The 26,150-nt window shown below is 41.3% G+C and overlaps 1 protein-coding gene and 1 pseudogene across 1 annotated transcript; both read right to left on the reverse strand.

Moving 5' to 3' along the window:
- Window positions 1-3,354: 3,354 nt before the first annotated feature.
- Window positions 3,355-8,377, reverse strand: LOC18049513 (annotated as a pseudogene).
- A 1,939-nt stretch (window positions 8,378-10,316) lies between these two features.
- On the reverse strand, window positions 10,317-23,881 carry LOC112100208 (2-alkenal reductase (NADP(+)-dependent)-like). Its single transcript, XM_024188904.1, has 5 exons — window positions 23,657-23,881; window positions 12,238-12,412; window positions 11,223-11,389; window positions 11,031-11,113; window positions 10,317-10,695 (listed from the first exon to the last, which is right to left on the reverse strand). The coding sequence occupies exons 1-5, from the start codon at window positions 23,879-23,881 to the stop codon at window positions 10,317-10,319; spliced, it is 1,029 nt and encodes a 342-aa protein (XP_024044672.1).
- Window positions 23,882-26,150: the final 2,269 nt, after the last annotated feature.

The following is a 26,150-nucleotide window of genomic DNA, read 5'->3' on the forward strand; positions in this document are numbered from 1 at the left end:
CCGAACCGACTGATTTTACTACTTCTACTAAATTACTATTTCGGTTTTTTGGATATAAAAAAAACCGCAAAAAAACCGAACCGAACCGAACGATTCGGTTCGATTTTTGATTAATCAGCTTTTTTTGCCCACCCCTACTAATTACTCCTACCTACATGCATTTGGATGTCTTGTTTATGTGATGTACAATACCTAAGAAAGAACAAAGCTGGATCCAAAATTTAGAAGATATATCTTCTTGGGGTATGCTGATGGAGTAAAGGGGTATCGTCTGTGGGACCCCACTACCCACAAGATCATCATCAGCAGAGATGTTATTTTTGTAAAAGATCAACTGCAAAGGAGATATGGGGATGATAGCACTGTAAAAGAAAAGTCAGAGACTATACCGATATATGTAAAAAAATAATTTGGGGGGGAGAAGATTCAGATTCTTTTAAAGCAGCACCAGAGCACGAGCAACAAGAACCAGTCGAGTCCGAGTTCATAGAATTTCGACGATCAACTTGTGAAAGACGACCACCGGCGTGGCACTCGGAGTATGTCACAGAGATTAACGTTGCATGTTATCTTCTAACAGAGGATGGAGAGCCGTCAATTTTTCATGAAGCTTTAAACATCCCAGATGTTACTTTGTGGATGACAGTAATGTAGGAAGAAATTGAAGCTCTATACAAAAACAAGACATAGGAACTTATACCGCTACCACGCAAAAGAAAAGCCATTGGAAACAAATGGGTTTACAAGGTCAAGCGTAATGACAATGACCAAGTGGAGCGGTATTGTGCAAGATTGGTGGTGAAAGGATATGCTTAGAAAGAAGGTATTGACTTCAACGAAATATTTTCTCTGGTAGTTTAACTCACAATAGTCAGAGCAGTCTTGTGCTACATTTGACCTACATTTAGAACAGTTAGATGTGAAATTGCATTTCTTTATGGAGAACTTGAAAAGGAAATTTATATGCTCCAACCAGAAAGTTTTGCAGAAACAGAAAAGTAAAACTTGGTTTGCAGGTTGAACAAATTTATATATAGTCTCAAATAGTCATCGAGGTGTTTGCATAAGAGATTTGATTTCTTCATCATGAGCCTTAGATATAACAGACTCAGTTCAGACCATTGTGCATACTACAAGAGGTCTGAGGATAATAATTTCATCATTCTGTCGTTGTATGTGGATGACATGTTGGTAGTAAGCCCCAACAAAGATCAAGTTTAAGAATTGAAGGCACAGTTGGCTAGGGAGTTTGAAATGAAGGACTTGAGACCAGCAAACAAGATTTTAAGCATGCAAATTCACCGAGACCAAAATAATAAGAAGATTTGGCTTTCTTAGAAGAATTGCTTGAAGAAAATCTTGCGGCAGTTCAACATGTAAGATTGTAAGTCAATTTCTACTCCACTTCCTATTAATTTTAAATTATCCTCAAGTATGTGTCCCCGTAATGAAGCAGAGAGGAAGGAACTGTCTCGAGTCCGGTATGCATCTGTAGTGGAAAGTTTGATGTTTGCTATGATATGTACTAGACCAAACATTGCACAAGCAGTGGGAGCAGTCAGTCGATACATGGTGGACCTTGGTGGAGAGCATTGGATAGTTGTGAAGAGAATTATGAGATACATCAGAGGAACCTCAAATGTTGCATTATGTTATGGATTATCAGAGTTTACTGTCAGGGGCTATGTGGATTCAGATTTTGCAGGAGACCTTGATAAAATGAATCAACTACTGGCTATGTGTTTACACTTGCGGGAGCAGCTGTAAGTTGGGTTTCAAAACTGCAAACTGTTGTGGCATTATCTACAACAGAAGCAAAATACATGGCAGCTACACAAGCCTGTAAGGAGGCTATTTGGATACAAAGGTTATTGAAGGAGCTCAGGCACAAACAAGAAAGTATTCCCTTATTTTGTGACAGTCAGAGTGCCTTGCACATTGCAAGGAATTCAGCCTTTCATTTCAGGACGAAGCATATAGGAATACAATATCACTTTGTTCGAAAAGTAGTGGAAGATGGAACTGTGAATATGCAAAAAATTCATACCAATGAGAACCTAGCAGATGCATTGACCAAGTCAATCAACATTGTCAAGTTTGTATGGTGTAGATCCTCCTATGGCCTAGTAGAAACATAAGCAGTACGACGATGGTGAAGACGAAGGAAGGTGTGGAGATTGATTAGATCTCAATCAATTCCCCAAGTGAGAGAATTGTTGAAAATCAGTACAAGGCTTCTAGAAATTGTTGAAAATCAGTGCAAGACTTCTAGAAATTAGGTGTCGTCATTGACATTTTAATTTAGTAATTGCCGACCATGGACAAAATAAAATGGAGGTGGGTGAGTTAGGTGGCTGCCAAACCTAACTTGTGGAATTTATTAGCCAACAATTGGCTATAAAAGGGGAGCCATGCAAATGAGTTTTGGATCCCATTTTGAGTGCATCCGAAATCTTATAAAAAAGAGAAAAATAAGTTTTTCTTTGTAAGCATTTGTTTTCAATATTTATAAATGAGAGTGTGGATGTAATAAATTGGGTTTTGGGTAGTAAGGAATTTATCTCAAAATACTTGTAATTCTCCTTATATAGTGAAAAAATTATCCTTTTATCTTTATCCGTGGATGTAGGATAAAAAGTCGAACCATGTAAACTCTGGTGTCCTCTTTGTGCTTATTCTTTATTTTTCTTCTAATTTCATTTTAGATGTGGCCCTACTTCATCCATCAATTTTCTAACATCAGGGGCTCCTCCTTTGCTTGGAACAGGGGTATTCAGCTGCTGTGGAGGTTGATAGATTATGTGTTACACAGCTTATTCATAGTCAGACTTTATCTACTAATGCATTATCTTCTCTTGTCAATGGCATCCTGAAGCTCCTCTCTCGCAATTGGCAAGTTTCGATGCATCATATTTATCGGGAGGCCAACTTCGCAGTAGATTTCCTTGTAAATTTCGCACTCTCAATTCCTCTTAGGCTCCATGTTTTACCTGCCCCTCCCCACGGGGTTGATGTTTACTTGCGTGGTGACAGTTTTGGGACTACATTCCTCACATTGTTAAGCTTTAGCTTTTGCTAGGCTCGCCTTTCTTTATCAGTTAAAAAGAAAATGAATAAATCTCAAGGAAACAAAGAGATATTCCCAAAAATAAAACATCTATTCCTTGAGAAACACGTTCATAAACATGGAAAAACTAGGCAGTTATAAGTTAATGGAAAAATAGCATGATTAACTCAGGGAAAAACAACATAATTAAGTCACGATTTTCTTTCTCAAAATACTACTATTAAAAAATATACCGTTTGAATTTTCATAATTTTATTGCATTATTGAAAACTTTTATCATAGAATTGTCAACGAGGTGACACAGTGGAAAGAGTAACTTCATTAGCAGAGCAAACTTTCAAATCTGATGAGGATTTAACTCGGCCAACTGAAAATGCCGGTTGGGTTGGTTGTGGAAGTGTTATGGTATCAATTGCCAACATAACAACCACCGAAGACACTGTAGGTCTGTCTGCTGGATCTTCTTGCACACACAACAACCCAATGTGAATTCGTTTCAAAAGTTCCTCTAGAATAAACGATTGCTTCAGTACTGGATCCACCAGCCCTTGTGCATTTCCTTCACACCACAGTTTCCATGTCTGAAATTTTTTAATCAAGACATAAATTGGTAATTAAGACATTGTTGTGGCAATGCCGAATGGGTCAGTCTGCAATATTTTAGCTGTAAGGTTGCATCTCACTAAGTTTTATTATTACAACTGATTCACGTAATAAAAAAGTTGGAATGTGTAACAGAAAATTCGACACGGTGTAACATTAGAACTGGAGAACTGACAAAGCTAACTTAGAAACACAGATGGAGATAGTTACGTACATAAGTGAGGAGGCTTTGACCCTGTTCGTAAAGATAAAATCTAGTATTCTTTCTCCCACTTATTATCTCCAGTAGAAGAACCCCAAAACTAAAAACATCCGATTTAACTGAAAATAGTCCTTCCATGGCATACTCTGGGGCCATGTATCCACTGCTTGAAATTGGAACATCAAAATTAGTAAGTATAAAAAAAAAAGGAGCACTTGGAGATGTTGTCCGACAGGACGGGAAGAAATAGAAACAAAAAGGACAAAGGACAAAATGTACTTACAATGTTCCAACAACTCTGTTTGTATTAGATTCATTTTGATTTCCACCAAATATTCTTGCCATTCCAAAGTCAGATATTTTTTGATTCATCTCATGGTCTAGCAGAACATTACTGGCTTTAAGGTCTCGATGAATAATCTTCAATCGAGAATCTTCATGCAAATATAAAAGACCTCATGCAATTCCATTGATGATGCATATCCGTCTTTTCCAATCTAGTTGTACGCCCCTCATTGAATCTATTGATGAATTGAACACAAAATGTAACTTGATTAATCACTTGTTATGCTATATGGGGAAGGAAAGATTTGGATTATACAAGCAAGTTGTTTCTGTTGGGAAAATATGCTCTTTAAAAGCATATGTGTTTATTTAATTGTAATAAACAATTTTTCTGATTAATAAAATAAATGAGGTATTTTATTCAAATATCTTAATTGCATTAATATTTGTATTAAAGTCCATTTAATCATATTATATATATTTATGTGATCACCATGTGGATTCACAGAAGACATAAATACAAGTTATCTTATGATTAAATAAATTTAGTTCGCAGTTGATAAATAAAGTTGGGCACTTTATTTAGGTATAGACTGTAATAAATTCATTGAATGATTTGTCTTAATCATGTATGAATTTATTGATGTAGTACGACTACATTGAACAGGATCACATATGAGATTTAATTAACTTTGTAATAACTGTCAGACTTATTAAATCTCATAGGCGTTGATTTTACTGTAATCTTAATCTTGAGTTAATTATGATTTCATGATTGTGATTGTTATTTCATTTGAGTTACCAATGGGCACGACACATTCTTGTGGTCAAGATTACCCGGTATCTTGGTGGGAGCAATTATGAGTATTAGAGTTATGGATTAACAATATAGAATTTGTACAACACATCTCTTGATAGGTTTTCGGTACTTGATCATAGAATTCTCTGGCCAGAGTGTGTCAACATATTTAGTATGTTGAAAATGATCATTAGAGAAAACCAGTAAGGATCAAGGAATAAGATGTTATTAAATTGATTGGACAGTTGAGATATCAATTTAATTAACGATGTGGTACAAAGGATTGTACAGTAAAGAAATCAATGTGGCTTGGGACGAATTATTATTCGAGCATACAATTATGGAAGTCAGTTCCAATCTTTTAGTGGAGTAGATTTGGAATTAAATAATTGGGCTAGTTTAATTACAGGCCTAATTATTGTAGCCACTATTGTATGTTCCCAAATGATCCCCGGGTTAGCTCATTTAATTGACTGCACCACTACTGGACTAATAAGTAAGATAACTAGCTATTTGGGTCAAAAGCCTAAATATATCATTTAGTGGGAGGCTCCATTTAATTAGCTTTTGTATAAGGGGCCTTATGTTATTTTACAAGGTGGGTCCCCTATTGAAAAAGAAAATAACTTGAGTTTTATTTAGGGCATTATTTGGAGCCTAGGGTTTTCACTAAATGGAGATATATAAGGCTTATTTTCTCTAAAGAAAAAAAAGAGAAGTCATTTTATACAGATCAGAGAAAAAGATTTTTCTCTCTATTGTTGAGAGAAAAATTTTCTCGTGCTAGTTGCTTTGGTAGTGATAAAGGCGCCCACACGTCAAGTGCAGATCGAACCTGAGTCTTAACCTGGAAGATCATTGGAGACTGTTCGTGATCTAACAAGCGTGGTGGTGACGGATCGTGATCTAGGAGCCTAAAACACTTCAGCAGAAAAAGCCAACTCGGATTTTCAAGGTACGATTTCTAGAATACAAATTCTTATATATTATATGAGAGCGATCTTCAAAAGGTTTTATAAAAATTTAAAAAAACCGGATTTTTCCCCAACAGTTTCTAGTGGTCATCGGATGAAAAAATAATGTAAAAATAAGTCAATCTTAATCTCATACTATTATAAATGTATTATATGGTATAAAATCTTTGTCCGCACAACTCAAATCAGTATAAAATCTGAATTCAAGGAGATGAGGGTAGAAAAGAGATTTAAGGACCGACGATTTTGAGAAATTAATCTAATAATTCTAAATTTCGGGAGTAACTATGTAGCACTAGAAAGTTTGAGAGGCAAACCAAAGAGTAGGAAATCAAGGCTTTTGTTGGGCATGTACTCGTATACGAGTAAAACTTCATTTCCCTCTAAGCAGCATCCCAACAGTCTCACAAGATTTTTGTGTTGTAATTTGGCAATTAAAGTAACTTCATTTTTGAACTCTTGTAGCCCTTGCCCAGACGACCTTGAGAGCCTCTTCACTGCAATCTCCTTGCCATCAGCAAATATACCCTGCAAAATACTTACAATTGTTTTGTAAGCAACTGTGTTACGGTGCAACTCACACTACCACAATGTGAGGAACGTGGCCCTCTAGATTGTTTCTCAATAAACTAAATCCACCGTATTCTGATTACCTTGTACACAGGTCCAAACCCACCTTCTCCAAGCTTATTTTCATTAGAGAAGTTATGTGTAGCCTGGTGTATCAAATCTAGTGGGAAAAAAGGTAACCCTTGAGATTCCACCTTCTTTTTTCCTCGTAAAATCTTATACGAGTAGTCATCACCCTTATCGTCTCCAGTTTTACCTCCTCCCGAGAGAATAAATTGAACCACTTGCTTTGCTTTTTCCTCTGCAAATTAAGCATGTTGAGTTCTGTTTAGGGAAAAACAGACGAAGGCTGCAGAGCAGAGGTTGATATAATTTCTGTAATACCAAGTACATGATCATTACCTTTATTTTTTCTATTTCTTTTTCTCATTTGCCAAAGCAAAGAAAGTGACAGCATGACTGCTATTAGTGCTGATACCATTGCAAAGATGGCAAGCCGATTTGCTTTCCTTCTGTTCACTGCTTCCCAAAGCAAAGGGTTATTAATTTCAATATTGAAGATTATGAATAATGATTATATATGAGGAGAATGAGGCAACCAAAATGTTTAAGCAAAAGATAATGTAAATAGATCAAAGAGGTTGGAACTCGAAAATAAATTACTTATGAAATGACTATTGCTATGCTTACAAAATTAGGACACAAAGCTCTGTGTAAGCTTGTGGTGCGGCAGCTTTTAAACTTTAGCTATTGTGAAATGGAAGCTCTAACTATGAAATAGAAATCGATAATGATTGGTAAATATGACTTTTAAGTAATAGTTTTGAGGCTCTAACAAATAATATAAAGAACATAGAATTTTCATCAGCCATGGGTAAAATTACCTTAACTTTAAAACAATGTGTAAAAATCTACAGAACAGTTTAGAGACCTTAGCTTTTAAAGTACAGCTGTATATATCTACCAAACATTTTAGATCTGAGTTTTAAAGCCACAACGACGGTACCATAGGGAGCCAAAACTGGTATGCTATCTCTTGTGTGAGAAAATCTTGATTAGTCAATAATTGGTACCACATTATTACTCAGAAAGGCATGATGAAGTAGCTATATATCTTAGTTAATTACCCTCAAATACATGTACTCACCATTCGTATTACCGGTCTTACTAGTTGCAGATGGGATTGGCCCTGGAGCTAAAGTTGCAGGGACCTTGGAATTGGGTAAGGGTTTTAGCTCGTACCTCATGTTACAACTCGGCAGTAAAACTTTAACCCTGGAGTGGCCTCCTGACAAGCACTCTGGCATATATTCAACGGCATGTTCAAGGCAATATTGGCAGTCATCTATTGACAACTCTGGTATGCACTGCACAAAACCGTTTAGCGAAACAGAGGTAGTGATGTTTGTGGCTTCGGTTGCGTAGCTGTGAATAATTGAATCAATCATGTCTTTGAAGGATTGAGTCAAAATCTCCGCAAAACTATCTGGTACTGGTACAGTAACATTTTGTTTGCTTCCGGAGCATGTAATTGTGTCCACGTCCAGAACAGGTAACGAAGTATCAGAATAGCGAATCATGCACTCATCAGACCATACAATTGCCCTCTTGGTGCCATTACACTTTTGCATAACGGTTTCGCCTGCAGCAACTATGCAGTTCTGGCACGATTGCATACTGACGTCGATTCTACAGAGGTAAAGACCATAAACGGTGTCCGGAGACTCCCCTTCTGATGCGTTGTAATAGATGGAATCCTCAGCTAGTTGGTAAAGGTTTTTTTCCAAGAGGCATTTAAGGTTGTTTGAGAACTCGCGGGAAGCTTTATTATCAGCTTCAGGGCAATACAAGGTGGTGTTTTCATCAACATTATACATGATCGGCATGAAAGATTGTGACATAACTAGAGATAGAAATGAAAGCAGGTAAAGCAAGCAGTAAGTCCTCGAGACAAAGAATACAACAAAAATCGGCATTGCCCCACTTGTTCTTGAATCTTAATGAAATATTTTGTTCTATAAGTGAAGTAATAAGGACCATTGAGAATTGAGAAAGGATTGATTGATTTAAGCGTGAAGCGCAAAAATATTAATTAGAAAACGAAAAAATCATTGAAAAGGAGAAGAGGCCGGCATGAACAAAATAAAGGAAAACAAGACAATAGCTACAATAGTGTGAAGAGGCCGGCGCAAACATAAAGCTGTCGCACAAGAGAATCCGCAGTGTCTCATTCTTGCCTTGTCATTATGGAAAGAAAATTTAGTTCAAAGGATTAAGCCGAGGAAAAAAAAAAAAAAAACTCGCTTATAAAATTTCTTTGCCAGAATTCTTCATTATTTCACATTAACCAAAAGAAAGAGGAAATAAAAATGAATGGAATGGTGAGTAATAAGCAAGTGATATTGAAAGAGTGTGTGTCTGGTTTTCCAAAAGAAACGGACATGTGTATAGCCACAAGCTCCATAGAACTGAAGGTGCCAAAAGGTCCAAATGGGGTTCTGTTGAAGAACTTGGTCTGTGATCTATCTTATGCGACCCAGAATGAGAAAATTCAAGGATCTTATGTTGAATCCTTTAAACCTGGTTTGGTTAGTACATTCTCGTAGCTATTTTTTTTTTCACATTAATTTCAATGTCTTCTTATCCTTTGCTAGTTCTAGTATTTATAAAGTTTTCTGATGAATGCATGCAGCCCATAAGTGGATGTGGGATGGCTAAAGTTTTGGAGTCAGAGAATCCAGAGTTCAGGAAGGTGACTTGGTTTGGGGAATGACTGGATGGAAAGATCACAGTCTCATTACAGCTCCCTCTTTGTTCAAAATTCAACACACAGATATGCCTCTTTCTTTATTCGAATTCTCGGTAAGCTCTGATTATTCAATATATTAATTCTAGATCAAACAGTGGAACCATTAAGAAATTTAGGCTTGTTTTTGTTTTATGCTTTAGTAGGAAATTGCTACAAGTTGAGAAAATTGAGTTGTTTGTTTTGTTCACCTGAAATATTCAGGGTGTCTCTTGTTCTGTTATGTAGACTAAACAGAGTTCAATATTTAATTTGAAAGGCTTGAAACAAGATGTGTAAATTTGTGATAACCACAAAGAGAGAAAAATATAATGCCTTAAATGGAGAGTAATAAGCAGCATATATTCAAAGAATCTGTCAATGTTTCCAAAAGAAACACCCATGCATGCAACCACAAGCTCAAGCTCCATCGAGTTGAACGTGCCAAAATGTTCAAATGGAGTTCTTTTGAATAAGTTGTACATGATATTTTGATCCATTCATGCGACCCAGAATGACACAAGGGAAAGGACATTGTGTCGATTACAATAAGCCTGTTTTGGGCATTCCCATAGGCATTTTTCTTCATCAATTACGGTTTATCTCCCTTAAGGTTTTCTATAAACAAATATCCGATGAATTTTAAATTTGTTGCATTTATTTATTCTTCAACCTTTGCATTGTGGCTTTTCTCCCAAACAAGGCATTAAAACTAATCATTTTTTATGTGCTTTCTCTGTGGCTGTCATATTTTATCAGCACAATACACTAACCATCTATTAAGGCTTCTTTTGATAGCAATTGAGTAGCAGATTGGTTTAGTAACATTATCAAAACTGCGACCACAAGAAGGTGCTAGGCTAGCTGTTATAAGTTTCTATATTTGATTCAGCAACTATCATAAAACTTACACTCCTTTGATCATATTATTTATTAGCTTTATCAGTAGCACTCTCTCTCGACCATTGAAATTTTGTGACGAGTAAAAACATGTACCGTTCTTGTCAAAACATGTATCACTAACTAATTCTTCATTCAGTAGCAACTTCAACCACCTGTTTCCCCACATTCCTGCCTGAGAATAGCCCGACAAGAGCTGCAGGTGCACTCTCGAGACCTTCAGCCTTATCTTCGACATACACAATCTTTCCTTCTTTGATGCGAGGAATCATCATTTCCAGAAACTTTGGATAGAGGTGAAAGTAATCAGGAACCAGGAAACCTTCCATACGAATCCGCTTCGATATAAGACACGTCAAGTTGTGTACCCCTTCAGGCTTGTCATTATTGTACTGTGAGATCATTCCGCATAGAGCAATTCGACCCTGGATTCTCATGTTGAGTAGCACTGCATCAAGCATTTTTCCGCCAACGTTTTCAAAATATATGCCAATCCCTTCAGGAAAGTACCTGTCAAATTGGCAAATCATTGGCATGACATTTTAAGTCCCAAGTAAAAGATCATAGAACACCAACATTTTGATAAGAAAGAATATCGTACTTATCAAGCTGTGGTTTTATATCTTTCTCAATTCCTAAACTGGGACTAGAGGCAATGGAAAAATCTAGTACAATTTCTTTTTTAAAGGCTTTTGATTTTCTAAAGGACAGCATTTTTAGTGATCTTTGTTGATTTGCTAAACTTTACAGTAACCCCAAGACTCTCAAATTACAACCTGATATTAATCACCTTCCCAAATTACAATGATATCTATTAAAGATGCAACAAATTTTCTGGTACCAACCTTTTCAATGCTGCATCCAAATCAGGTTCCTCTTTGTAGTTGAATGCCTCATCGAACCCAAACTTATTCTTCAGTAGATCAACCTTACGGTTGAAAGTAACAGAAAAGACATTATGATGAAATTTCCTTTCTTAAATTAAATGTTTGAAAGTAAGATGGGAACACTCAAGCACTTGTCAGACTGTTACATACCTTGTCTTTGCTTCCAGCACTTCCGACAACATAGCAGCCCACCAATTTTGCAAACTGCCCGACAAGCTGACCAACTGCACCAGATGCTGCTGATACAAAGACATACTCTCCTTGTTTAGGAGAGCAGACCTCAAAAAATCCAGCATAAGCAGTCATTCCGGGCATACCTATCAAGTATTATACTGTATTAAACCAACTTTGATCACTAACCCGAGTGCAAAAAGATCAGAGCAAAAATTTGAAACAAAATTCTCTGAATATATAGAATTTTAAAAATCTGAATCTTGTTCACACTTTAACATCAATAATAAAATATCATACGGACTCTGTTATATTCTTTATAACAGAACAAGTTTTTGTAGTTCATAAAACCATGTTTTTGTTTGCTTAGTGTCATGCCTCGCATCTTTCTGGGTATTTAATCCAACACTTGGACTGTGACCCACCATCCATGGGCAAACTGGTCTCCAAGTAATCAAATGCTCAAGTGAGCATTTAGCTTTTCATGACTGTCCAATTAACACTTGCAAGCCATTAAAGCAAAAGCTGCCGCATTTTCAGGTATAAAATGCATTTTTTGGCTTAATCACAAAACCAAACTGATAAAATGAATTAAAAGTAAAACCAAGCATTTAGTTTGTGAAAACTGCCTGAGAACCTAGGAATCTGCATTTTCCTACATGTTCAACTAGCTATTGAAGGATCTTTTACTCGTGAAATTGTGCCAAAAAGCACAAGAACTAACTTGATGGAGTATATCAATCAGAAAACACCACTATAGTGAAAATGCTTAAATTTAAGTATGCAAAAGGGGACATATCTATAAAGCTAAACAATGAAAGGCTCACTCTATCTCCAATTAGGACATTCTAACTGTCATAGACATAAAGGACAGCCTTATAATTAATAAATTTCCAAATTTCACATCATATCCCACAGAGATATCCAAAGTATTTAGAGTTAATCATCCTAATTTTCCTTACATTCTTAATTATTACAGCAAATAAAATCTTACCAAGAATTCCAGTATAGTATGAAAGAGGCATATCCGTGTGTTGAATTTTGAACAAACGTGGAGCTGTAGCTAGACTGTACTCTTCCCAACCAGTCATTCCCCAAACCAAGTCTCCTTTCTTGAACTCTGGATTCTCAGAATCCAATACTTTAGCCACCCCATTTCCGACTATGGGCTGTACTAATTAATCAAAATTTCTGTGTCACCAATTCAATTTCAAGCACAAGACTTCACACAACATACACCAAGTAAAAGAATAAAGGGAACATAATTTACCAATTTGATGTTAAGTACGTTCAAAAAATAAGCTAAACCAGTGAACTTAAGTTCATTGACAATATATTTGTTAAGTAAATACGAGCACCAGGTCGGCCATGCTATCATTTCCACCCCGGCGTGGATCACCTCAGCCTATGGTACGAGCCGAACACAGGGACAAGCATAAACCGACCAGAGGGGAACCCCTGCTAGGGGAATGTACCGACCAGAGGTATACACCGACCAGAGGTATACACCGAGCCGATACCTGTCCCCCAGAAAGCGGGAACACGATCCCACAGAACCGCGGCCGTTACGCTGTTCCCAGAACACAGAATCGCGGCCGTTACGCTTTTCCCAGAACACAGAATCGCGGCCGTTACGCTTTTCCCAGAACCGTTGAGGGACACGTAAGTCCCCACGTTTGCGACAATGCAACGGTTAGAGTCCCGTGAGGGGCTGCCACTACCCGAAAAAGGGGGGGATGAAGGGCAAACGGAAAGGTGGGGACAGCGGCTATAAAAGAAAAGGAACTCAACGGAGAAAGGATAGAAAAACTGGAGAGAGGGAAAACGCTGCCAAATTGCAACCAGACCATTTTCCTACGAATTTCAGATAAACTTCTTGAACCCAAATCACATTGTTTTCCCGTAAACACCTTGAGCTAACTTAGGCATCGGAGGGTTTACGCCGGCAAAACCACCGGCGTCTCTGATCCGTTTTTTGGTGAGCGCAGGTCTATTGAGAGGAAGGGGGACGATTCCAGTTCCAGTGAACGAGCAACAACAGATAACACAAACGTTGGTGAAAGAATCTGGTCGGTCAAAGGGCGAGCAGATTTCAGCATCAACATTTTGGCGCCGTCTGTGGGGATAAGGATAAAAAGCTACCACCGAATTAGCACTTACCGGAGAGACAGAGAACAAGTAGACATGGATTTGTCAAGGAAGGACGCTTTGAGGGAGGATAACGAACCGGGGGAAACAATCACCCTTCGGGAAATTGCAAATGAAGCCCGAGAGAGGGTGACGCAAGATCGATTGGAACGGATGGAGAGGCAAATGGAGACTCTCGCCACCATACTGAATGAGCTAAGAGATGAGCGGAGAAGGGATCGCGAAATCCCCGTGGGGAGAGATGATGTGGGAGCAGAGCCCAGCATCCGGAGGCATAGAGTCGAGGAGACCCCTCCGCCAGCGGACCAACCTTATGGGGTTCATCCCCACAGAAGCACTGGTTGGATTCCTGGAGAACAAGTAGACGAAGGGAGGAACCAACCTCGCCCCAGGCAAGTACCGGGAGCTGATGGCCGAGGAGTCAACGCTGATGAAAGAGAGCTCAGACAGCGGTTGCAAAATGCCGAGCAGGAGCGAGATCAGATAGCTGCACGTGATCCTGACCGTGCTGTAGAATTGGAGGGAGAGGTGCGCAGACTAGCGCAAGTGATAGAGGAGATACAGGGTAAGAGGAAACCCCCGAGCTGGAGGATAATGCTAGATGAAGAATCTCCGCTATCAGCTGAGATCATGGGTACCATAATCCCAAGAGATTTCCGCTTCCCCGACCTCAAATACTCCGGGCGAAGTGATCCACTGGTGTACATTGAGCGTTTCAACGACATGACAGGTGTGCAGGGGCTGACACCAGCTCAGAGGTGCAGGGCGTTCCCGTTGACGCTAGAGGGACGAGCCCGAGAATGGTACCGCAAGCTGCCCCGAGGAAGTATAAAGGGGTATGAGCAGATGTGTCAGGAGTTGGCCGAGCAGTTCCGAGGGGCAGTAGCCCCAGAGGACGACATGATGGAACTGATGGGGATGAAACAGGAGGAGCACGAGTCCCTACGGGATTTTGTAAAGCGATACCACCGAGCCGTACTTGATTTGGGAGCTTTCAATCACCCGCAGGCGTTGAGGGGTTTAAAGGAGGGTGTGAGGATAGGCCGGCTATGGTATAACCTGAGAAGCCCCCTGGTGCAGAATTATTCAGCAGGGTATGAGCAGGCGAGACGAGATATTGAAATTGAAGAGGAGAAATCAGCAAGACTAAAAAGTGAACAGCTAGAAGAGCTGAGGCGGAAGGAGCGGAGAGCCCCGAAAGGGAGCGGGTTGGGAAAGCGAACTGGAGAATCTTCAGGGATGGGCGGAACATCAGCTCGGTCCCGCCCTTACCCCATAACTCCGAGAGCACAACAGTTCCAACACAGCCGGGCTCAACCTCCACGCCCCCTAATCCCAGAGCGGCAGCGAGAATTCCGGCAGATGGCTGCCCACCCCTATCACAACACTCCCAGAACATTACATGCAACCGATTCCAGGGCCAGTCGACTAGATCAATTAGCAACTGGGACAGCCCGAGGTGACATTCATGATAGCCGATCAGTTCAGCTAATAGATCAGAGCTCGGCCTATAGACAATACACTCCATTAAAGATCTCCATGGAGGAACTATATGAGAGGATCGAGGGAAGAGGCCTGCTATACCCTCCAGCCCCAATAACAAAACCGGCTCATCGACGGGATAAGAACAGATTCTGCAAATTCCACGACACTCACGGTCACACAATCAGCCAATGTCGTGACCTGAAGATTCAGGTGGAAGATTTAGTAAGGAACCGATACTTGGATGAGTATGTAGACGGAGTGTCCCCTGTCATTGAGTCAGAGTACATACGGGATGAAGGAGTTGAGAGGAGTCTGGAACGAGAACAGCCGACCATCCGTGTAATAGCAGGAGGGCCAACATTGGCCGGGGATTCAAACAGAGCACGGAAGAACTATGGGAGATACGCCATGGCTGGCAAAGAAGTGCTTCTGAATTTACCGGCAGCCAAAAGAGCAAAAGTGCGGCAAGTTCCTATTATGTGGACGGAAGATGACGAAGAGGGTATTTTGTATCCTCATGAGGATGCCTTGGTGATTAAGGCAAAGGTGGCCGGTACAGAATTGCAGCGAATACTGGTAGACACGGGCAGCTCAGTAGACATTCTGTTTAAGTCGGCCCTAGATGATATGGGGATTTCAGATTTGAAGCTGGAGCGGACAAATACTTCCTTGAAAGGATTTGGAGGGGGACGGTTAACTCCCTTGGGGATCATTGAACTCCCGATTACTGTGGGGACAAAGCCGTTTGAACGAACGATGATGCTGGACTTCGTCGTGGTAGAGGAAAGAAGCCCTTATCAGATGATATTGGGGAGACCGTTCATGAGGATAAGCCAATGTGTAATGTCCACGCATTATCTAGCGCTGAAGTACAGAGTAAATGGAGTTGTGGGTGTAGTAAAGGGCGACCAGAGGATGGCCAGGAGCTGCTATGCTACAGCGGCCAAGGAAACGTTGCAGGTCACCTCTCTAGATAACCGGGGGGAGTCAAAAAACGGTCGCCAGGAACCTGTTGAGAAGCTGGAGGAAGTTATTGTTAGCAGGAGTGACCCGAGCAGAGTGGTTAAAGTCGGATCGGAATTGGGTGAAGAAATAAAAGGCGAGCTGGTGAAGTGTCTACAGTCCCATGCGGACATATTTGCCTGGTCTCATGAGGATATGTCAGGTATTGATCGAGGGGTAGCTTGTCATAAGCTGGCAGTCAGGAAAGGGGCAAGGCCGGTGAGGCAGAAAAGGAGGTGCTTCAACCAGGAACGGTACGAGGCCATAAATGCGGAAGTAGAAAAACTGCTGAAAGCGGGATTTATAAGGGAAGCCAAGTACCCGGAGTGGATTTCCAATGTAGTACTGGTAAAGAAGGCCAATGGGAAGTGGAGAATGTGTGTAGACTTCACGGACCTCAACAAGGCATGCCCGAAAGACAGCTTCCCCCTACCAAAAATAGATCAGTTGGTGGACTCAACCGCGGGTCATAGTCTGCTCAGTTTCATGGATGCCTTCTCCGGATACAACCAGATACCCATGAACGAGCAGGATGAGGAAAGCACGACCTTTATAACTAACATGGGTTTGTTTTGCTACAGGGTGATGCCTTTCAGCCTGAAAAATGCAGGAGCTACCTATCAAAGGTTGGTGAACAAGATCTTCAAGCCATTGATCGGACATACAATGGAGGTATATGTGGACGATATGATCACAAAGTCCAAAGAACCAAGGGATCACGTGAAGCATCTTGAGGAAACCTTTGAATTACTGAGGAAGTACGAGATGAAGCTAAACCCGGAGAAATGTGCATTTGGGGTCAGCTCGGGCAAATTCCTGGGATTCCTGGTGAGCCATCGAGGGATTGAGGCCAACCCGGAAAAGATACGAGCAGTGATAGAAATGAGGTCGCCACGAACAGTAAAGGAGGTGCAGAGCCTTACGGGGAGGTTGGCAGCATTGAACCGATTTATTTCGCGAGCCACTGATAAGTGTCACCCTTTCTTCCAAGTCATAAAGAAAGGGAGAAAGATGGAATGGACACCGGAATGCGAGGAGGCATTTGGACAATTGAAGGAATATCTAGCCCGCGCCCCGTTACTATCAATTCCGAGAGAGGGTGACCAGCTGTTTTTGTACTTAGCAATCTCTAAGTGGGCTACCAGCTCGGTTTTAGTCAGGGAAGAAGAAGGGAAGCAACGCCCGGTATATTACGCAAGCAAGGCCCTAGTGGACGCAGAAACCAGATATCCGCTAATGGAGAAATGGGCGCTAGCTCTGATAACGGCGGCACGCAAACTCCGACCATATTTCCAAGCCCACCAGATTGTTGTGATGACCGACCAACCCCTTCGGCAAGTACTTCAAAAACCGGACGCGTCAGGTCGGTTAGTAAAATAGTCGGTGGAGTTGAGCGAATTTGACCTGTCGTACAGGCCCCGAGGGGCAATCAAGGCCCAAGCCCTGGTAGATTTTATGGTGGACCGCATTGAACCAGGGGAAGGTGTCCAGGAGGGACAACCAGCAGAACAGGAGGATTCGAAGGGGATATGGTTGGTGATGGTTGATGGTTCACGTAGTGAACAGGGATCCGGGGCAGGAGTTATAATACGAAGCCCAGAAGGTGTTGAGGTATCCTACGCTGTAAAGTTCGAATTCCAGCTTACGAACAACCAAGCTGAATATGAGGCCTTCATTATTGGTCTCGGTCTTGCACATACGCTACGAGCAGAAAGGGTTGAAATCCGAGCAGACTCCCAGCTAGTATGCAACCAGCTCAGCGATCAATTTCAAGTAAGGGAAGAGAAATTGGGATTTTATGTAAAGAAGGCGAGGCAGATGGTCGAACTATTCAAGGAAGTAGAGGTGAAGCAGATATCCCGGAACGAAAATTACCGAGCTGACATGTTGGCTAGGATGGCCGCAACTGTAGATCCCAAATTACCTAAATCAGTTCCACTAGAGGTGAGGACCTCACCGAGTATAGGAGAAGAAGTAGAGGTAATGAGAGTAAGCACTGAAGAATCCTAGATGGACCCGATCCTTGCATACATCCGCGATGGAGTTTTACCAGAGGACAAAAGGCAAGCGAGAAAGCTAAAATGCCGAGCAGCGAGGTACACATTACTCGATGGAGTACTCTATCGCCGAGGATTCACTTTGCCCCTGTTGAGATGTGTGGATGATGAGGAGGCAGATTATGTATTAAGGGAAATTCATGAAGGAATTTGCGGCAATCACTCGGGAGCGAGAACTTTAGCCTTCAAGGCACTCCGACAAGGATACTTCTGGCCAACCATGCATTAGGATGCGAAAAGGATGGCAAAAAACTGTAAAACCTGCCAAAGCTTCTCCGAGGTTCCTGCACAACCCCCAGAGAAGCTGACCACCATGACATCCCCGTGGCCTTTCGCTCAATGGGGAATCGACTTGATCGGACCGTTACCTAAGGGCCGAGGAGCGGCGACACATGCAATTGTGGCGATAGACTATTTCACCAAGTGGGTGGAAGTGGGAGTCCTCAGCCAAATCACGGAGAAGAAGACAACAGATTTTATTTGGAGAAATATCATCTGCAGATACGGGATCCCCTATGCCATCGTTACAGACAATGGGAGACAGTTTGACAACGGCAACTTCAGGGAATTTTGCCGAAATTTGGGGGTGGACCTGAAATTCTGCACCCCCGCACACCCCCAGGCAAACGGACAAGTGGAAGCAGCCAACAAAGTGATAAAGAAGCTCCTGAAAACTAGACTGGGAGAGAAGAAGGGGGCCTGGGTTGACGAGTTACCAGGAGTGTTATGGGCTTATCGGACAACTCACAAGACCGCCACAGGGGAAACTCCGTTCGCCTTAGCATTTGATCATGAGGCGGTAGTCCCAGCAGAAATTGGAGTGGGGACACATCGAACGGAATATTTCAACGAGGAGCAAAATGACGAGCAGATCTGCTTAAACCTAGACTTGCTTGAGGAGAAGAGGGCAGGGGCATCGCAGAAAGTGGCCCAGTGTCAGCAAAGGATGATGCGTTATTACAACAAGAACGTACGCGTGAGGCAATTCCGAGCAGGAGATTGGGTACTTAGGAAGGTGAACCAAAACACCAGGGAACCTAACCATGGCGCTCTTGGCCCGAAGTGGGAAGGCCCGTACAGGGTGATACGCGCCACTGGACCAAGAGCTTATAAGTTAGCATACCAGGATGGGCGAGACGTGAAAAGGTCGTGGAACGCCGAGCACTTGAAGAAATATTTCCAGTAAGCAAAATGCTCTACTGAATTCTCGTTCTGACAAGTTATTTCTGTTAAATGCATGATAGCCTGTTATACATGCATATGATCTATGTTTTTTGTAAGGCATTCAAATTTCAATAAAGATGAATTCAGCATGAAGTCCCCTGGTAGCAAGACCAGTAAAAATATTACTAAGGCAACAAAGTGCCTGTTTCTGCTCGGTCAACGAAAGACCAGCAGCTAAATTTATGAAAATGTTACTAAGGCAACAAAATGCCTGCTTCTGCTCGGTCAACGAAGACCAGCAGCTAATTTCTCGAAAGTGTCACTAAGGCAAGTAAGTGCCTGCTTCTGCTCGGTCAACGAGGACCAGCAGCTAAATTTATGAAGATGTTATTAAGGCAACAAAATGCCTGCTTCTGCTCGGTCAACGAAGACCAGCAGCTAATTTCTCGAAAGTGTCACTAAGGCAAGTAAGTGCCTGCTTCTGCTCGGTCAACGAGGACCAGCAGCTAAATTTATGAAGATGTTATTAAGGCAACAAAATGCCTGCTTCTGCTCGGTCAACAAAAGACCAGCAGCTAAAGCTACGAAAATTCTACGAAGGCAACAAAGTGCCTGCTTCTGCTCGGTCAACAAAGGACCAGCAGCTAATTTTTCGTAATTTTATTAAGGCAAATGAGTGTCTGCTTCTGCTCGGTCAACAAAGGACCAGCAGCTAATTTTTCGTAAATTTTATTAAGGCAAATGAGTGTCTGCTTCTGCTCGGTCAACGAAAGACCAGCAGCTAATTTTTCAAAAAATTTTGCTAAATGCAAGTAAACACCAGACAAGAGATCCAATAGAAAGTATCTGGAAATCTCATAAATGTTCAATTCTTTATCAAACGAATACAACTCAAGAGTTCATACAAAAAAAAAAAAAAGGGCCTAAAGATTATGAGAGTCAGCAGCTCCAGCAGCTGAAAGATCAGCGACCTCGGGAGGTAAAGGGTCAGCAATCTCAGGAGGTGGGAGATCAGCATTACCGGGAGGTACAGGCACGGACCCTTGTCCTACTTCGAAAGCACGTCCCCCAATTTCCTCCTCCTGCGCCCTATCCAAAGGAGCCTCCACCTGATCCTGCTCACCTTGCTCCTTATCTCCCTGGCTGGCCCCAGCCATATACCTCTCCACCCCAGATTTCAGCTTGCCCATGTCGAGCTCGGGGTATTCTTCCTTGAGTACAGACATGATACACTTATAGCTGAGAGCAACCACGGAGTTGTACTCAGCATCCAACCGATCATCCACATCAGCGGATTTGCTTTTCTCTTCAGCCAGCTGGTCACTCAGGGATTTGATCTCTCCCTCAAGGGCGGTCCTCAAAGTATCCCTTTCACTTTGAGCAACTTGAAGGTCAGACTTTAGGCCACCCAACTCGTCCTCAAGTTTGGAGGAGGTGGACTCAGCAACCGCAACCTTCTCCGCCAGCTCCGACATCTGCTGGTTCAGTTCGGCCAGCTTCTCCTTGGAACGATCAGCAGAGTCAGCTTTCTTCTTCAGCTCCTGATTGTCAGCTTGAAGCTTCCTCTCATGGCGCGCGGCCCCGGCCTTGTAACACGAAACCATGGTGGCCAGCCTGAAGGATACTCTCTGAACAGAAGCAGCCAACTCTGAGAGGCCCATACTCTCAATGTCCTTCACCATCTTGGGCCCCACCGATCTTTTGTAATCCTTCTGATACAAGCTCAGGTAGTCGCCTTGTTCCCGAGATGGCAGAGGGGAGGATCGGTCCCCAGACTGGAGGCTGACCTCGGGACTCTTGTCAGAAGTTCTCTCCCCACCACTCTTACGGGGCGGGGGAGGGGGCAGAGCAGGAACAGGAGCCTTGGATGGGCTTACGCTGGTTTTCTTCGGAGGAGGAGGTGGGTTGCTGGAGCTGCCTGAAGCTCGACCACGCTTTCTGGTCATAGCACTGAGAATCTTGTTATCCATCCCGGCAGCTATATCCACTAAGCCCGAGCCGACCAGACTTGTTGGTGACAGGAGGTCTTGACAGGTAGACGCGTTCAATAGAGCCGTTTCCACCTGAAGCAAAGGCCGATCTTCAAGCCCCCCGATCAGACCCCACGATTCTGAAATAGCACAAAAGGTTAAAGAACCCAATAAGTAGCAATTTTATCAATAATATAGGCAAAAATGAACGACCTGGGGTGACAAAATTCGTTGGAAGGTAAATATCACCACCCAGCGAGTGAGCTGCTGGACACCAATTCCCCCCAGCAAAGAAGAATTTGTTCTTCCAATTTTTGCACGAGGAGGGGAAGCCGGTGATTGGTTTCCTCTTCGCAGAGCTCGACATGAAATAATACCAGCCTGCTTCCCTCGGGCTACTCCTCAGCTGGTATAGATGCTTCACTTCAACAAGGGAGGGCTCCCCTGATTCACACCTCTTCCACAACACATACATAGCCGAGAGAACCCTCCATCCATTGGGATGTAGCTGACCTGGGGCCAGGTGCATATCACCCAATATCTTAGCAAAATAACGTTGAAGGGGCAGCCGAGCTCCTAATTTGAAGCTCTCCAGGTGCATCGTCACATACCCCCGCGGAGGCCGACTGGGGGCGTCACCTTTTCCTGGAACTACCAGGAGAACCTCTGAAGGAATGTCGTAAAGGTTCCTCAGCTTGAACAGATCGGTTTCGGTGGTAGCACAAGCTGTGTAGTCAATAGGGTAAGAATCCGCCTCTGCCCTATGACCAAGATGCCTTCTTTGAGGAGGTCTGCTCGGTCCGGAGCTGCTCCCCTCACCATCACCGACTCCTTCAGGAACCCTAACCCCACCATAGCTGTGGTTCTCACCAGAGCCCGAAGCAGGTCCGCCTCTATTACCTACAAGCTCTATTTCGGGGGAGGGAAAGACAACTAAGGGGCGTGGATACTCAAGGGTATCCCTCCCATGGGAATGACCTACACTACTGGAGGGACCTAAGAAGTCGGTGGGTATTGGCACGTTGAGGCCTGAACTCTCCGATTCTTCATCACTCTCATCAGCAATCAACTTTCCTCTCCGGTTTGACATATTGGAATCCCAAAAGAAAATAGAGAAAACTCGAGTATATGGACACAAAGAGGGCAACACAGAACCCAATCAACAACAACCAGAGGAGAAGTTAAAAGCAATACCTGGATTGAACTGTCACTGATGGCGCGGCCGTGATAGAGAAAAAATCCAGCAAGTGGATACTCCAGACACGAGAAGTGTAAGCAAAGTTCAGAGAGGGGGTTAAGTAACGACGGAGAGACGAGTAACAAAACGATGACGATGTGAGTCTAGGGATTTGAAACGAAAAGGGGGAAACGAAGGCATTTAAAGTGATGGAGACGCCAGCTCACTCACCGTACATCGAGGACAGATAACCCGTCGTTTCAAATTTCAAATACGAAGAGTCTGGAGATGCCACGTCACTAACCGTTACAAAAGGCCAAGGTAGATGTAAGCCCAGATATGCAATGGGCGCGTGTTCATTTAGGCCCATGCTCAGGTCGGAATCTCCTCAGAAGAAAAATGATATCTCAGATCCGCCCCATTAAACAGAAGACCAGAGGAAAAACCCCCGAATGGATAAGATCCGACTATCAGTTTCTACTCTTGACTCATTTCACTCGCAAGACCAGAAACTGGGGGACTGATGTTAAGTAAATATGAGCACCAGGTCGGCCATGCTATCATTTCCACCCCGGCGTGGATCACCTCAGCCTATGGTACGAGCCGAACACAGGGACAAGCATAAACCGACCAGAGGGGAACCCCTGCTAGGGGAATGTACCGACCAGAGGTATACACCGACCAGAGGTATACACCGAGCCGATACTTGTCCCCCAGAAAGCGGGAACACGATCCCACAGAACCGCGGCCGTTACGCTGTTCCCAGAACACAGAATCGCGGCCGTTACGCTTTTCCCAGAACACAGAATCGCGGCCGTTATGCTTTTCACAGAACACAGAATTGCGGCCGTTACGCTTTTCCCAGAACCGTTGAGGGACACGTAAGTCCCCACGTTTGCGACAATGCAACGGTTAGAGTCCCGTGAGGGGCTGCCACTACCCGAAAAAGGGGGGGATGAAGGGCAAACGGAAAGGTGGGGACAGCGGCTATAAAAGAAAAGGAACTCAACGGAGAAAGGATAGAAAAACTGGAGAGAGGGAAAACGCTGCCAAATTGCAACCAGACCATTTTCCTACGAATTTCAGATAAACTTCTTGAACCCAAATCACATTGTTTTCCCGTAAACACCTTGAGCTAACTTAGGCATCGGAGGGTTTACGCCGGCAAAACCACCGGCGTCTCTGATCCGTTTTTTGGTGAGCGCAGGTCTATTGAGAGGAAGGGGGACGATTCCAGTTCCAGTGAACGAGCAACAACAGATAACACAAACGTTGGTGAAAGAATCTGGTCGGTCAAAGGGCGAGCAGATTTCAGCATCAACAATATTCAATAATAAATTTCCTAAAAGCAAAAGAATAAGAAGCCATGGAAATGAAAAGAGTCGCTATGAGAATGAGTGCACAAATTACCAAGCCGGGTTTAAAGGATTCAATATAAGATCCTTCCCCTTTGGTCATTCTTGGTCGCATGTATGGATCACAAGACAAGTACAGGTTCTTTAACAGAACCCCATTTGAACCTTTTGGCACCTTCAATTCTATGGAGCTTGTGGTTACATACATGTCTGTTTCTTTTGGGAAACCAGACACATAGTCTTTCAATATCACTTGCTTGTTACTCACCATTTCAGCCATTCTTTTCTTTCTTTTAGGATAATATGAAACACAAAGAACTCTAGCATAGAAGTATACGTAGAGAGCTGAATTTTGTTTATTTTTAGGACGAAATCGAAGAATTTATTAATTTATAATACTTCCATTTTTTTTAAAATAATGCTTCCAATTTAGTTTTCGATAATTTGATGCTGGCCTCTTCACGCTATTGGCTGCACATGTCAACTTTTTCCTTTGTTTTATTATAACTCACAAGAGTAATGATAAATTTTTCTCAGATTTAAATGAATTAATTATATGATTTATATTTTTTATATTGCGTAATTTTAATGTAAAAACTACAACTCCATTGGGGGAGAGGGGGCGAGGAAAACACCTTTTAATCTAAAATTTACTTAAATGATCATGTAAGACTAATTAGTTTTATAATTAATCACATTGACTTTATCTTTTATCAATTATTATATCATTTGAGTCTAGTTAAAACTTTCCTAATAAATATAAATACAAAATACAAAATACAAAATATAATACTAAAAAATAATAAATTAAATAACTTACATATTTTAATGTAAAAAATAAAATAATTATATATTTTAAAATTTATTTCGAATATTAAACTATTATAAATATATCCGAAAAATTTGATTAGCACTAACCCAAAAATGACTTTAAAGATTTATAATAAATTAAAAGTAAATATTGAATAAATATTACAAATAAAATAATTACGCCTGAATAAATTCTTACTAAAGCCCAGCCTCATGATTCTAAGGCCAAGGCGCGCCCAGAATAATAACTGTCCCACTTCCATTGATAGTGTGAAGTGGCCGACAGCATAAATTCAAAGCTCGGACACAACTATAAGCAGATAAGATAATATAACGTCTCTTTCTTTGCCTTGTACTTTCCTTTACTTGCATAGCCTGTTAACCCTTTTGCTTTGGAAAACTTATTCTTGCATAAATTTCATTTATCTCCCTTAAGGTTCCATCTAATAGATTTCTAATGAATTTTAAGATTTTTTTTAGCAAATAATGTTACATATTTATTGTTGATGGAGTAGAGAAAAAATATATATAATAATAAAAAATGAGGTTGGTGCTAGTTCGTTCAATGGATAAAATTTCTATAGGAGATTTGAAATCGAACAAATTTCTGCCAAATGGATTGTCAATGGCTAGATACCAAGAGCTTATGTTTATTTAATCTCAGGTGTGGGTTAGATTGGGGTGCATGAAATAAAAATAAATAAATAAATAAACTTGATGTGATGAATTTGCAAAAATCAAAAACTTTTGTTCTCTGAGTTCTTCTCCACACATAGCAAGAAGGCCAGCGATAAAAATCCTATATCGTAATTAGAGACTAGAAGGAAGGAAACATCTAAAGAGATTTTCAAACATCTTCACTAATGGAGTTGAGTTGGGTTTGCTAATTTCAAGGTGGGGAAGAAAAAATCTAGTGGACAAACTTTGCAAATAAATTTAATAATATATAATGCTAATATTTATCTTTTTCAAGAAAAATTATATTTATCTCATTTAACAATTTTCCCACTTTGAAAAACGTATTTCCTTGAAATAAACAAGAGAAATCGAAACGGAAGAAAAGTTTATCAAATTCATTAGGGGTAAAAAATTGATATTTATTTAAGGATTTTTATTATGTGGTCCACTTGATAAGTCACTTGTCTAAATAAATAAATAAGTAAATAAACTTATATTACTGACCCACCCACTTGTTTTAATTGAAGTGATAAGATTTATTAATATTATTTCTTTGATGGAAGGAAATGTAAAATCTTTTAACTTATGAAATACTACTAGAAAATTAATCCCTAACCTATCTAAATTTATACTTGCCAAAAACATATTTTTTTTATCTCAAGAAAAAAGGCTATGAAGTGGAATAGGTTAAAAACTGTAAAGTAGAATAGGGTAAGACACATTTTATAAAATTTAGTGAATGTAAAAACACTTAAAGCTCAAACGACTATGATCGAAGGTATAATTCTATCTTTAATTTAATTATATTAACAATTTAAACTTAGCCAAAAATCATTCGTATCGAAAAGTTTACGGTTTAGTTATAATTCAAATCCTCCCCTAACCTAATCTTAATCAGCTCAAGGAGGATTAAGAGCATGATCGATGAACATTATCATTCCAGTTGTATCTTCTCTAATCATGAACACAAAACACTTTAGTGTTACAGTACAGCCGTCAAATCTCAAAAGTAAATAGGGCCTTAATATACTCTACAAGTTATCGTAGAAGCCCGCCATTTA

Source organism: Citrus clementina, unplaced genomic scaffold (assembly GCF_000493195.1).
Source record: "Citrus clementina cultivar Clemenules unplaced genomic scaffold, Citrus_clementina_v1.0 scaffold_3, whole genome shotgun sequence".
Classification (NCBI taxonomy): domain Eukaryota; kingdom Viridiplantae; phylum Streptophyta; class Magnoliopsida; order Sapindales; family Rutaceae; genus Citrus; species Citrus x clementina.